The sequence below is a fragment of the Triticum urartu genome, chromosome 7 (genome assembly GCF_003073215.2).
Source record: "Triticum urartu cultivar G1812 chromosome 7, Tu2.1, whole genome shotgun sequence".
NCBI lineage: Eukaryota > Viridiplantae > Streptophyta > Magnoliopsida > Poales > Poaceae > Triticum > Triticum urartu.
The window spans coordinates 397213722-397228203 of record NC_053028.1 but is presented as its reverse complement, the minus strand read 5'-3'; the positions used below and the strand labels follow the sequence as shown (position 1 = coordinate 397228203).

At 43.8% G+C, this 14482-nt stretch overlaps 1 protein-coding gene across 2 annotated transcripts; it reads right to left on the bottom strand.

Annotated features, from left to right (window-relative positions):
* Positions 1–2298: 2298 nt before the first annotated feature.
* Positions 2299–12957, bottom strand: LOC125526023 (stomatin-like protein 2, mitochondrial). 2 transcript variants are annotated; one of them, XR_007291509.1, is made up of 10 exons: positions 12746–12957; positions 12418–12664; positions 10469–10618; positions 8485–8542; positions 8224–8316; positions 3570–3602; positions 3101–3192; positions 2912–2971; positions 2502–2827; positions 2299–2427 (listed from the first exon to the last, which is right to left on the bottom strand). XR_007291509.1 is itself a non-coding variant. In XM_048691046.1 (9 exons), the coding sequence occupies exons 1-9, from the start codon at positions 12859–12861 to the stop codon at positions 2576–2578; spliced, it is 1101 nt and encodes a 366-aa protein (XP_048547003.1). In that variant the 5' UTR covers positions 12862–12957; the 3' UTR covers positions 2299–2575. The 2 variants fall into 2 exon arrangements, 1 of the variants encoding a protein (XP_048547003.1); XM_048691046.1 differs by having other exon boundaries at positions 2299–2827.
* Between the last annotated feature and the right edge of the window lie 1525 nt (positions 12958–14482).

Sequence of the window (14482 nt, the reverse complement as noted above, 5' to 3'; positions counted from 1 at the left end):
CAAGTCCGCTCTCGACTCTGGGACCCGAACTTTTTTTGTCTTAGTTGCAAGTTCACCATCAACTCGCAACTGGGGCCCGACTTTTTTCTATTTGCAAGTCCACCCTCGACTCACAGTTAGGGACCGAACGTTTTTGTCCCAGTTGCAATAACCCTCGACTTGTAACTCAGACCTGGCCCTTTTTTGTCCCAGTTGCAATCCACACTTGAGTCGCAGCTGGGCATGGCCTTTTTTTCTTGGTTGCAATTGCACTCTTAACTCGCAATTGGGTCTCAATGTTTTTTGTCCTAATTGCATGTCCACCCTCGACCCACAATTGGGGTCCTGCCTTTTCTTTCCAGTTGAAAATTCAACTGTGGCCAAACCATTTTTGTCCTAATTGTAAGTCCACTCTCGATGCAAATGGGGCTAGAATTTTTTTCCAAGTTGCAAGTCCGCCCTAGACTCGCAACTGGGGCCCAACATTTTTTGTCTGAGTTGCAAGTCCACCCTCGACTCGTAATTAGGGCATAGCCTTTTTTGTCCGAGTTGCGAGTTCATCCTCGACTCGCAACTGGGGCCCAACCTTTTTTATCCGAGTTGCAAGTCCACCCTCGACTCGCAACTAGGGTCCAACCTTTTTTGTCTAAGTTGCAAGTTCGCCATCGACTCGCAACTGGGGCCCAACATTTTTTGTCCGGGATGCAAGTCCACTCTCGACTCGCAACTAGAGCTCAACCTTTTTTGTCCGAGTTGCAAGTTCACCCTCGACTCGCAACTAGTGTCCGACATTTTTTAGTCTCAATTGCTAGTCCTCCCTCGATTCGCAACTGGGCCCGACCTTTTTCCCAGTTGCAAGTCCACTGACGACTCGCAACTAGAGCTCGACCTTTTCTAGTCCCAGCTACAAGTCCACCCTTGACTCGCAATTAGGGTCCAACCATTTCCGTCGCCAGTTGCAAGTCCAAACTCGACTCGCAACTGGGGTCCGACCTTTTTTATTCCCAATTGAGAGTCCACCCTCGACTTGCCATTGGGGGTCCAACATTTTTTTCCTACTTTCAAGTCCACCCTAATCGGCGAACAAACTGAAGATGAGCCGACCCAAGCAGCTAGGATACCTTTTTTGTTTTGCTTCATTTTCTTCATCTTTTTCTGCTTTTTTATTTATCATTTTTCTTCATTGTTTTACATCTCCTTTTTTATTTTTTACTTTTCAGAAGTTGATCTCATTTTTTCATATTCTGGTAATTTTTGTTTGTTCATAAATTCACAGGTTTCAATACATGTTTCAAAATTTGTAAATTAGTTCATTTTTCTAAAATTGTTCATGCTGATAAAAAGTTTAAAAGCAAATCCGAATGTGTTTATTTTTTTTGTTCTCTTCTTATTTATCTATTTTATTTGTTTTTTCCTGTTCACTTTTAGTTCAATGTATATAAAAAAGTTCGCTTTTAGTTCATCGTATATAAAAAAGTTCATGTATACCAAAAACAATGTTCAATGTGGATTGGGAAAAAAATAGTGTGTATTCAGAAAATGATCATCATATATTAAAGCATTGTTCACCGTATATTAGAACATTTTTGGTATTCGTCAACATTTTTTATAGTTTGAAAAAACTTCTGTAAATTCATGAACATGTTTTTGAAATATGTGTTGATGAAATTTTGTTCTTTACTGAAAATTAATTATATAAATATAATAGTGTAAAACACAAAAAGCAATAGGCAAAAAATAAAATAAATCGTTGGTAGCCTCGAAGCTAGCTATGGGAGATGTCCTTGTAAATGTATAATGATCAGAGGCAAGAGGTAACAAGTCGATTTAGCACTAGCGATCATTTTGTTTTCCAGAAAAAGCTAGCGATCAGGTTCCTTGTATGGGTAGCTAGCAACCAGATTTTCTTTTTATGAGGGGAGCTAGTGACCAGATTTGCATATACGCCGGTCACCAAGGCAGACGCAGGACGAGGTAGTTTTTAGTTTTGGGCTTTCACAAATTAAAATCAAACAAACAGGACAAACAAACAGGAAAAAAAAACTTATCTCACATCTAGATGTGACATAGACGGACCCAACATATATATGTTACTAGTCTAAGTTACTCTCCAGCATTAGAAACCAAGCGTTTTCCTTTCCAAATGGCCAATCATTGGTAGAATCCAAATCCGTAGAGAAATCTTGCCACGGATTCTCAACGAAAATCCAGAGACTTACTGCTAAGAACGAAAATCCAGAGTAAAACCATTGCAGAAGTAAATAGAGTAGGACGACATGCAAACTGTGAACATGTAAAACTGACAACGGAACACACGAATAAAAGGCTGCAGTGAAATATTGCCATCAAGAGTATGCTGGCATCGTGAGCGATATACTTGCATTACACAAGTCTTGCAGGCTGCCGTCAAAATCTCCCCAGTCGCCTAGCCTCCTTTGCATTTGGCGCCTGGATAACTAATGTAAGGTCAATTACCATATCAACCTAAGCCGACTCAACATAACATGAATTAAGCTCGAAACCTCAAATGCTGCTGGTGTTTTCAGTGACACCCTCCTATCTAAAAAGGGTTCCCTTCGGTACTTGAACAGGCTGATCATTCTTTACGCTTCTGCAGGGAGAACGTGCTGCCATGGCCTGTTTGCGTGCTGGGTGGCATCGCGCTGGTCACAGAAGGCAGGCCGAACGTATCGCCCTCTTCTTGCGGTCCTGCTTCCTCAACTTCTTCTGCCTGTTGGTTCCCTCCTTTCGGGCTGCTGGACTGGCTTATATGCTTGTATATCTGGAGAGACTGGGCTATCATAGATGATGGGTTGCCAGCGTCGCTTGGAAGAAGCATTGTCGTGGTCTACATTTCATAATGAAACATCAGTACTTTGCCAAACACCATAAGGATTCATGAATCAGGGAAATGAAACTTAAAATATCTCACATTCTTGGCCAGAGCAGCAAATGCTGTGATGTACTGTTCAGCAATTCTCAGTTTTGCAGCCTGACAGGAGAGAATGAACAGCACAACATGAGCAGCGAAACCTTACTGTTTTGATAGATAACTTCTCCATAAGCAACAGTAATGTCAATTAAATGCAATATTAAAATGGGAGTTGGCAAATCATGATACCTCAGCACTGCCTTCAGCTCTCATGGACTCTGAGACCATTCTAATCCCTTCGGCCGTAGCTTGTGACTTGGAAAGAATCGCTTCAGCCTCACCTGATGTTTATTACCAAAAATAAATGAGCCCAAATGGCACACAAATTCCCCTTCAGAAAAAAAATACAAAACAAAATGTTTCAACCTAACCAAAACCATCCACACTAGCAGCCCAATCTTCAAATGAGCAAGATGATGAACATGATAAATAGAATAAAGAGGATGCATGATGTGAGCACAATTATGACAAAACTTATCAGGTGCATGCGGACCATATCTGAAGAGGTTAGCACAACAAATGGGGAGATGGGCAAGTTTGAAAGCAAGGAGGGTGATGGCAGAACAAATAGCACAAACAGAACCGATGCATGCTACACAAATCAATAGACCACGTTGTCATTGCAGCATAGAAATGATAAGATTTGAATTGAACATACCCTTGGCGCGGTTTGCCTGATCCAACATAGCCCCTGTTAAGAATAAATGGTAAGTGTCAAACATAAAGACCCAGCTTTTAGTAAAATTTCATATAGGTCATACTACTATATGCGCATGTTATCTGAGCCGCTGGTCCTCCTTGGGATCAGAGCAGTTGGTTGTATAAACTAACTTATTCAGGATTCTAACACTATTATTATATGAGCGCTGCTATGCACACAACGCTGTGCGGACGATTTATGCACAACAGCGCATATCAGTTCATCCATGCATACCATCAAAGTGCAGTACACGGCTGGATTGCCTATCGTGCCGCTGTCGTGCAGGCATGCATTGTCCGCACAGCAGTTTTGTTATTGCATGGTGCTTGCATGACCTGTCCCTACTTCATAAATGTTGGGGCCATCATTGGTCCTATACGGTCATGGCGTCAGCATACTTTGCTGGACTGGGTGCGAGGCCATATGATCTGCTGACGAGTCATACCAATGAAGCCAACGGCCCAATTCATTGGCTGCTGCCAATTGTCCACATCAGTTTCTTTATTCTACCCTTACAACCAGCCTGCACCCGAAACAAGAATTCAGGATCCTTTTTGGGTCCGTTTGAATTTTGGGTCATACTTTGACTAAAAATATGAGATGTATATTATAAAAACTATACTATTAGATATTTGTTCGAAAGAGCTTTCCTACCATATAATTATTGTGACATATAGTTCATATTTTATTAGTTAAATTTTATGATCAAAATGTAAGGGGCCCAATAAACCCCGACACAGGAAGTAGCACATCGAAAACCTCAAATTGTCTTCTTGACATCATCATCAGCTTCGAATCTACTTATTTGCCCACAGAGATTCCATAGAGGCCGTTTCGTGAGTGGCACTTTCTCCACTGCTCCGAAGAACTCTCTAATAATGTTGTACACCTTACTAATGTTGATTATTCTTCCTCAAATTCCTAATTAGGTCCCTTGTGTACACATCAATGTGCTTGTGAGATGGCCAATGCATCATCTCCCTGCATATTGGTGTCAGGATGTGATTGTGCTTCACTCGGTGCTCTGTTATGTACCATCCATTGTCCACCATGCATAGCAGCCTAATCATCGCTGGGCATCCACACCGGCGGAACCTTGTGTTCTCACACAATGGCTTCCCCTGTTTCTTTAACCAATCTCCTGATTAGTTACACCCCTATTTTCAGAAATGGGCACAAATATGCATAAATAGGGACTTACCAAGTACCCCCAAACAAGATCCTGATTGTATCCTCATTGAGATGTGGAGAGGCCTCGGAGACATAGCGATAGTATCGCTAACTAAGCTTTTCAACCTCATTTTTCGGGCAAACAAGATGCCAGGAGAATTGAGGCGGAGTATATTAGTAGTAATCTTCAAGAACAAGGGGGCTGTTCAAAGTTGTACTATTTACCGTGGAATTAAGCTGATGACCATAAAATGAAGCTATGGGAGAGTTATTGAGCACCGCTTAAGAGGAATGACAAGCGTGACTAAAAATCTGTTTAATCCCATGCCTGAGGGGTCGACCATGGAAGCCATTTTCTTGGTACGACAACTTATGGAGATACAAGAAGCAAAAGGACCTGCATATGGTGTTTCATTGACTTGGGGAAGGCCTATGATAAGATACCAGAAATGTCATGTGGTGGGCCTTGGAGAAACAAAGTCCCAACAAAGTACTCCCTCTGTAAACTAATATAAGGCCGTTTATATTAGTCTATAGAGGGAGTACATTACACTCACCAAGGACATGTACAATAATGTTGTGACAAGCGTTCGAACAAGTGATGGCTACACTGATAACTTTCCGATTAAAACTGCACCAAGGGTCAGCTTTGAGCCCTTATCTTTTTGCCTTGATGATGGATATCACAAGGAGATATCCCATGGTGTATGCTCTTTGCGGATGATGTGGTGCTAGTCAATGATAGTTGGACTGGGGTTAATAGAACGTTAGAGCTTTGGAGACAAACTTTGGAATCAAAAGGTTTCATTTAGTAGAACTAAAACTGAGTACAAGAGGTGTGGTTTTAGGGGCTGTTTGGTTCTAGGCCTAGTATTGCCACACTTTGCCACACATTTTTGCCAAGCTTGCCTAAGGTTAGTTCATCAAAATGAGAGCCACAAGTTGGCAAGCCTAAGGGAATCTTGCCACACTTTTTGTATGTATGCCATGTGGGACCCAAGTGTGGCTTGCCTAAGGTGTGGCTTGAACCAAACACTCACCTAAGTTGGTCAAACTTGCCTAACCATAGGTGTGGCAATCTTTGGCAAAGTTAGTCACAAACCAAACAACCCCTTAGTACTACTAGGCACAAGGAGGTTAGCCTTGATGGGCAGGTGGTACCTCATAAGGACACCTTTCGATATTTGGGTCAATGTTGCAAAAGGATGGTAATATCGATGAAGATGTGAGCCATCGAATCAAAGCGGATGGATGAAGTGGCGCCTAGCTTCTGGCGTTCTCTGTGACAAGAGAGTGCCACAAAAGCTAAAAGGCAGGTTCTATAGGACGGCGATTCGACCCGCAATGTTGTATTGCATTGAGTGTTGGCCGACTAAAAGGCGACATGTTCAACAGTTGAGTGTAGCGGAAATGCGCATGTTGAGATGGATGTGTGGCCACACAAGAAAGGATCGGGTCCGGAATGATGATATACATGATAGAGTTGGGGTAGCACCGATTAAAGAGAAGCTTGTCCTACATCGTCTGAGATGGTACGCAGACCTCCAGAAGCTCCAGTGCATAGCGAATGGTTAAAGTGTGCTAATAATGTCAAGAGAGGTCGGGGTAGACCAAACTCGACAAGGGAGGAATCCGCAAGGAGAGATCTGAAGGACTGGAATATCGCCAAAGAACTAGCCATGGACAGGGGTGCGTGTAGAGTACAGAGTATTCACGTGCAATAACCATGAGTTGGTTTCAAGATCTAATGGGTTTCAGCTCTAGCCTACCCCAACTTGTTTGGGACTAAACTCTTCTCACACCAGATACCAAACCCATGTTCCCAGAAATATAGGTTATAAAAGTCACACGCCTCTGTGAGTGAGTCTAAGGTGGCACTCAACTCTGGTTTACACACTTCATTTCCAGGGCTGTCTGCAAAGCCTTCGATGTTTTTTTTTCTAGAACCCTCATCCTGCTAGGTTATGGTGCTCTTTCAAGTGGGTTACTACCAACTCTAACCCTGTGGTAAACAAAAGGAAGCTTATTTAGCGAACGACCACATCTCAATGACAAGTACCAATGACATGCTAATATGCTTATTCCTAGCAAATCCAAGTATGACATGTATACACGCCACGGTGCATCATTGACCACTTAATACATACTAAGCCAAGAAACTGATTGTTTGATCCCAAAAAAAAGGCCACTGACTGTCTTTAAAATGCCTTGGTGTCAGTTCAGCAATCTGTCAGCACCTTCCGAAATAATCTTTCCTACGTTAACACACATCGCCTCACGTATTCAATCTACTTGCAAATATGAATGAACAATTCATTTGCGACCCCCCATCATGCTCAGTGGCATACATAATACGCACTGCGCCATACCAATTTCCAACCTGTTCTATCTGCTCCTAAAACAGTCAGGGATTCCACACTAGCACTTGCTGTCCCCCAAGTCAGAATTACGAACTGCGAATTTGTTACATTCTGGTAGTTGTTTAGCTCTTAATCCACCCCGGCGCCTGGGGATCCGGCTTGATTGCAGATTCACCGGACTCGGAGGGCACCCTGTTTCTGCTGTTAGCATCATTCGCTTCCAACTCGCCGCCTTGCAAATCCGCCGCGACGGACGACTCCGGAACGCCTCCCACAAGCCTGCTACCCACTTCGCTTCTTGCATTCAGATCCGACCCCGACTGCTGCACTCCATTGGGGAAGATTGGCAGACTGCAACGGCGAATCGTGCAGATCAGCTCACACAAGTGGGGGCGGCAAATTCAGCAAGATCATATAGCTATACGCTTACTGGCACCAGATCCACATGAAAATCACCGCAGCGGCGCCATCCATTGTTGTAGGTGCGACGAGCGCTTCCATCCTCTCCCCCTCTGCGGCACCTATAGTCTTCCTTGGAAAGGTGGAGTTCTGTATGCAGTGCGTCCAAAAAAAAATATGTACCATCATACAGCTACAAGTCAACCACTGTACTCCGGTCCACCTGCCAGCCTCATGTCTAAGTTGTGGGTCCTGCCCCTCATGCGCTACGAAATGTACGGAGCACTCTCTACGTCACGAAGAACTCGTACCTATACGACTACAACGCGCACAGTCAATAAACGAATATCTGCCGCTCGCACAAGTCTCATTTAATGAAGGCGGCAGCGATCCATCGAGCAACTCGTTCGGTCAGGATAATGGGACTATATGCCGGTATGAACCATATTGCCGCGTCCCAACTTTTATTGTTATTTTCAAGCAACACAACTTAAAATATCACAATCCATCACTGCTACTAAAATAGGTTAACATAGACATCACTAACAGTAAAGCACTTGGGATGAATTAATGTGGTTAAGCTACAATAAAGGTGGAGTCCATCTCATAGGCATCCCCTTTTCAGATGAATTATTAGAGAAAATACCAATTTGAACAAAGATAAAAGATCATGTGCTACTCACCTTCTGACTGGAGAATTTGAGCACGCTTTCTCCTTTCTGCCTCTGCTTGCATCTCCATAGCATTCTTCACGCCCGGTGGAGGAGAAATGTCCCCTGCAAAGTCGGTTTGGAAATATCAGAAATTTAACAGATATATAAATCTAATAGGTCAAAAACAGGAAAAGGTACTGATCTCAGAGGAAAGTAATATGCAGGATCGGTTTAGAAACACCAGAAATTAAACAGATATAACTGTAATATGTCAAAAACAGAAAAACATACTGATCTCATAACGAAGACACTTCAAGCCCCAGTCTGTCGAAGCCTCATTTATGGACCTCTGTCAAAAAAGAATTTCAGAAGGTACAACATATAACTGTGCTGAAGTATGATAAGGAAATGGAAATAGTGAAGCCCAATACATTAGAAGAAAAAGAGCACATGACTTTGTAATATTAAGTTGCTTCTTGGTAAACCTGGGAATAGTTTGTAATCCAGATTAAACCCAGCCCAATCCATACAAGTATAAGTCCAACAATCAGACCAGACCAGACCAAACTGCAAATGCTATAATCCAAACCAATCCAAACTGTACGTATTTTCAAGCCAAACCCATCCAACCCAGTCCCCACATACAATTTCAATCTGAAGTTTCAAACCAAGGGCGTGTCCAATTACTACGGGAAGAGAGGCGTTGGAAGGGTGATTAGCTGCTGCTGCATGTTACTCACCACCACAACGTACGTACATAGAACAAGCTATAATGCTAGATACTATATATGACTAGCTGCACTCCGTCCATCACGGTATAAGACGATCTTGTTCGCACTGTCCGACCTCGTCGGCCAACTCGCCGGCGCCGTCGAGCGGGAAGAAGGGGCACCTCGTAGGGCGCCATGTGACTGTTGTATATCACACTGTCTGGCAGTAGTTGAGCAGTTCGGCCACGGCCTGCGCCACACACAGCCTGCAGTTCGCCACCGCCTCCGCCGCCACCGAGCTGCGCCATGCCCATCGCCAGCCCCTTGTTCGCACCGTCGCCGGAGTCGTTGGACATGAGCTTCATTGCGCTTGGTTGAACGCGACCAGATACATCAGCCCATGCCGGTGGCGTTCTGGGTGTTGAGAAGGCTGAGCATGTAGCCCGTGTCCGCACCGCCACGGCCAACCAGAGCATGCAGTCCTACCGCGGGACGTCGCCGCGGCACTGTGCAAGGCTCCATGTCGCCAAGGAGGAGCAGCCAGCGGTGGCCATGGCGTAGCAGGCGGAGGCGTGCGGGACGAGGCCGCCAGAACCTGGTCGATGCTGGTTTGTGTCTCTACTAGAGCATGGACGTGACATGGCGAGCAGGAGCATCATCATCGGCACCAGTAGTGGAGACGACAAGGAAGACGTTGCCAATGGGTGATTGCTTTTCCTGGCAAAAACAAGGGTGATTGCTTTGATCGGGACCCTAACCTGGTCCCTGATTTAGTTCTCCGTCCATGGGTTAGAATGGTTTGAGACTGTTTGTTCTGTGACCAGACCGAACCAGACCGAACCGATAATAGGAAAAGCCCAAACCAAACCAGCTTACATTAGGAGCTCAGCCCATTTAATCCAAACCAAAAGAGACCAATAGGAAAACCGATTTGAAATTGTGGTTTGTGTCCAAACTGTTCCCAGGTTTACTTCTTGGTTAAGTTGGCTAGTTAAAAGGGGCATGATTTTAAGATACAACTACTTCATGACAGACATTTAGTGACAGTAATCCACAGAAAAAGGCAATCAATCTTCAAAGGAATTGTACAATTATTCTTCAGAGAAGAACTTTATATACAGAACTGGTAAATCAAACTAGGATGTTGTTGCTGAAAACTCAGATGCAATAAAGTTATTTTACCTTTCAGGCTTTCACATTTAATGTTACTGTATAAAGTAAAGACCCTACTGTTTTTGCAACTGCTCTTTATATTCCATGTTTATATTTGTAAGTTAATTCCTCGTTCTTGCAAAAAATAGTTAATACATAAACCAACATTTAGTTTACCATCACAGCAATGTAAACAACCACACTTAACAAAGTCTAGCTATTCTGAATAGATGAGATGAGAACAAGGATTTGTTGGTATATAGATGATGTACAGGCCATAGTATTACAGTTAACATAAGAACACTGCCCATTACTTTTATTACTTATAATAACTTGTAGGTGCTGTTCTCTGCAACAGTTGCCTTGATATAGAAAGAAAAACAAATAGCTCAGATGCGAACAAAATGTCATACCACAATCTTCTCATTCAATGTGTCCCTCTCTTCAAAAGTCTTGTCCAAGGTTATCTTTCCAAGCTCACTTCTCATAGTTGTCTGCGCAAGTTGAATGACTGCAAAAATGGGATTCTCCACGCCATATGAAGCACGGTAGGGATCAACAATCTGCAAAGTTCAAAAACAGAAAGATAAGAATTAATACTAAGGACTTGTCAATTGCCAGCAACAGTCTCTGATTTCCAGAACGCTGACAGTAGAAATGCGAATCCCCACACACTTCACAAAGTAAATAATCAAAACACAAATACTTGCTATATATCTTAAGTTCTTAACAAGAGAATGGAGAAATGTTTCTTTCTTTAGTTAACTTGCAGATACATGAATTAGACCAATAAAAATAACAAGAATGCTCAATATGAACCTGTACAGTGGAAAGAGCATAAACAGACATAACTAATTAATCAACTGTGACGAGTTATCTGAAAGTGTCAGATATCCTCAACACAGATAAAGCAAGCTTGCTAACTTTTATGATCAAACAAAACATATACATACCCACGAAATACAAATCTAACTACCAATTACACCATTCATCACAGTTGCCATCCAACCTGAACCATTTCAACAACATTGAATCAAAAAAAAACTAAGTGTGCTCCCATGAATCCTGTGAAGATTACATGACAAGGAAATGAGCAGTACATGTACAAATGCAACTCATTGCAGTGGAGCTTTACCATCTATATCCCCAAACAATCTAAACAGGATATACCCCAAACCATGTGAAATGCTCAAGAATGGACCTACAAATTACCAAGAGAGCACCTAAGTCAATTATTATTACAAATGTATGCACCCTCTGCCAATGAAATTTGAACAGCAGCATATCCGCACACTTGCTTTTACAGTCAATTGTTACTGCTGTGGCCCTAGGTCAGACCCTAACACTTTTGTGCACCACAAGTCCAGAGCCTTGTTCATTATGGACCCTCATCACCTACCAGATGCACATAAGCCAGATTAACATAGACAGCAGACAAGGTATGGAAGAATGATACAAGTGCCAACATACGAGTCGAAACTAGAAGCAGTATGGAACAACATTGGTTGATATCATGTAACTGACAGGGAATTACATGATGAGGCCATGCATCATCTTAACTTTGCTAATGCTACAGTCATTGAAAGTGAGCCCATGCATTGATCACGTTAAACATAGGCCATGGCATCTACAGCTCAATGCAATCAGGAGGAGCATGCTATACCCATCCTCAAGTCCTACAGAAGTAGATCAACCTGCACCAACTGGACAACTAGTGCCACAACCAATATCCCCACAGAAGTAGAGCAACCTGCATAAACTGGACACGCAGTACCACAATAAACCCCAATATCCCATGCTGATAAATACCAGAAAAAGAATACCAACTATGGGATATCTTTTCTGTCCTAATACAAGGCAAGCTGACTCTGTGAATGTTAGGTGGATAACTAAGGTGAACAGAAATCTTGAGTTTGCTCAGGAAGTGGCCACAAGAGGAGTAATTTACAAATATAAGCATCACACACGAAATCTGTTTTAACAACCAGATGAATTGTCCTAAACTCCAAATCAAGTATTATCTACCCGTCTTCACACTTCCAGCTTGGTTCTCCAGAGTAATTTCCATTGTGACAGAACTTCCGGATTGGAGTATCAAACCACCACCAACAGCAGCAATACAGCATGAACTTGAGGCTATAAAAATCCATCATTGAGGCGCATTTCTAAGACCAGATGACCTGTCCTAATTCAATGTGATGGTGGCTCATGACAACATATAACACGAAACTTCTACCGAAACACGCCGCATTCATCCACCATCTCCCCTGAACGACCGGAAAAGCACCAGATCCCTAGAAGTAACAGCAGAAATGCAGCCTCGCTAGTGAGGACCAAAAGGCAAGGCGAGAACGAGGTATACCTTGACGTAGAGGACGCCGTCGATCTGGATGACCACGTTATCCTTGGTGATAGCGGACTGGTCGGGGATGGGGATGGCTTCCTCCTTGAGAGAGTGCACGTAGGCGATGCGGTCGACGAGGGGGACGAGCCCGTGGATCCCGGAGTCGAGCGTCTTGAGATACTTGCCGAAGCGCTCAATCACGAAGGCCTTCTTCTCCGGCACGATGCTCACGCCCCAGTTCACCGGCGTGCTCAGCGCGTCGAACCTGATACCACCACACGGCGAAACGTCAGACCGCTAGAAGGTTCCGGAACGCGGAAGGAAGTGCTAGGGATTTAAGCGTTACCGTGAAACCTCGTCACGGGCGTAGTAGCGGGACATGGACCGGGCGGCGCCGAGCTGGCGGGGAAGGAGGAGAAGATGCCGCGCGGGGGCGGCGGATCGGCGGAGGAGAGTCGCCATCGTGCGAAATCGGAAGGGAAGAAAGTGCTGGGCTTTTCGGGCGACTCGGGTAGACGGAAGGAAGTGTGAGGTTTTCCTCCCGTGATTTAGGCGAGTCGATACTCTTCAAAAGAATTATATGAGCACAAATCATAAAGAATGTTTTATGATTTGTGAATGTCACATGGGTGGGTAAATGTTTTATAATTTATGAATATCATGTGTCATTCATTAGGATGGATCTAATATAATTCTTTTGAAGAAAATTATATGAGACCAGGTCTCACGGTTTACTCTCTTTTTTTCTTATTTATTTTCTTTTCTATCACAAAAATAATACATTAGAAACTTCAAATACTATTATGTCGGCTAATTACTAAACAATACTATAACCCAGCTAGCTAGGAGCGTTCACAACGATCTCATGCTCTACACCGTACGATTATCTCACTCAATGATCTATATCCTCTTGATGTCCCATTGTATCTGTAACGCCCTCGATACGGCTATATCTCCTACGTGTCGAAGCACGACTTAGAGGCATAACCGCATTGAAACAATGTCGCAAGTAAGGCAATCTTCACAACATCCCATGTAATATAGATGATAATCATGGCCCGACTATGGTGCCAAAATAAAAGATCAACCCAACATGCGACACGGTCCCGATCGTCCCAACTGGGCTCCACTACTGATCATCAGGGAAAGACACGTAGTAACGGCGTGAGTCCTCGTCGAACTCCCACTTGAGCTCAAGCGCGTCATCTGGAACGGAGTCATCAGGCCCTGCATCTGGTTTGGAAGTAATCTGTGAGCCACAGGGACTCAGCAATCTCGCACCCTAACGATCAAGACTATTTAACCTTATAGGTAAAAGCAAGGTAATTATGTGGAGCTGCAGCAAGCGACTAGCATGTATGGTGACTAATCTGTTCGCAAAATAGAGCGAGAAGAAAAGGCAAAGCACGAATGAATAACTAGAGAACAACCTGCGGCAAGCATTACTCCAACACCGTGTTCACTTTCCGGACTCCGCCGAGAAGAGACCATCACGATAACACACTCAATTGATTCATTTTAATTAAGTTAAGGTTCAAGTTATCTACAACCGGATATTAACAAATTTTCATCTGCCCATAACCGCGGGCACGGCTTTTGAAAGTTCAAATCCCTGCAGGGGAGTCCCAACTTAGCCCATGACAAGCTCTCATGGTCAATGAAGGATATACCTTCTCCCGAGACATTCCGATCAGACTCGGTATCCCGGTTCTACAGGACACTTCGACAAGTTAAAACAAATCCAGCAACACCGCCCGAATGTGCCGACAAATCCCGATAGGAGCTGCACATATCTCGTTCTCAGGGCACAGTCGGATAAGCAATCCGTACAACTAAAACCAGCCCTCGAGTTTCCCCGAGGTGGCGCTGCAAGGGGCTTTAGGTTGGACCAACATTCAGAGGAGCACTGGCCCGGGAGGGGTTTAAATAAGATGACCCTCGGGCTCCGGAAACCCAAGGGAAAAAGAGGCTAGGTGGCAAATGGTAAAACCAAGGTTGGGCATTGCTGGAGGAGCTTTATTCAAGGTGAACTGTCAAGGGGTTCCCATTATCACCCAACCGCGTAAGGAACGCAAAATCCGGG

Excerpts from the sequence above, each read along its gene's own strand:
- LOC125526023 (XM_048691046.1), bottom strand. The coding sequence starts at position 12,861 with ATGGCGACTCTCCTCCGCCGATCCGCCGCCCCCGCGCGGCATCTTCTC. Across the intron at positions 8,543-10,468 it reads CATTGAATGAGAAGATTGTG|AGGTCCATAAATGAGGCTTC; the intron begins GTATGACATTTT and ends CTTTTTTGACAG. Across the intron at positions 3,193-3,569 it reads TCAGGCAAACCGCGCCAAGG|GTGAGGCTGAAGCGATTCTT; the intron begins GTATGTTCAATT and ends AATAAACATCAG.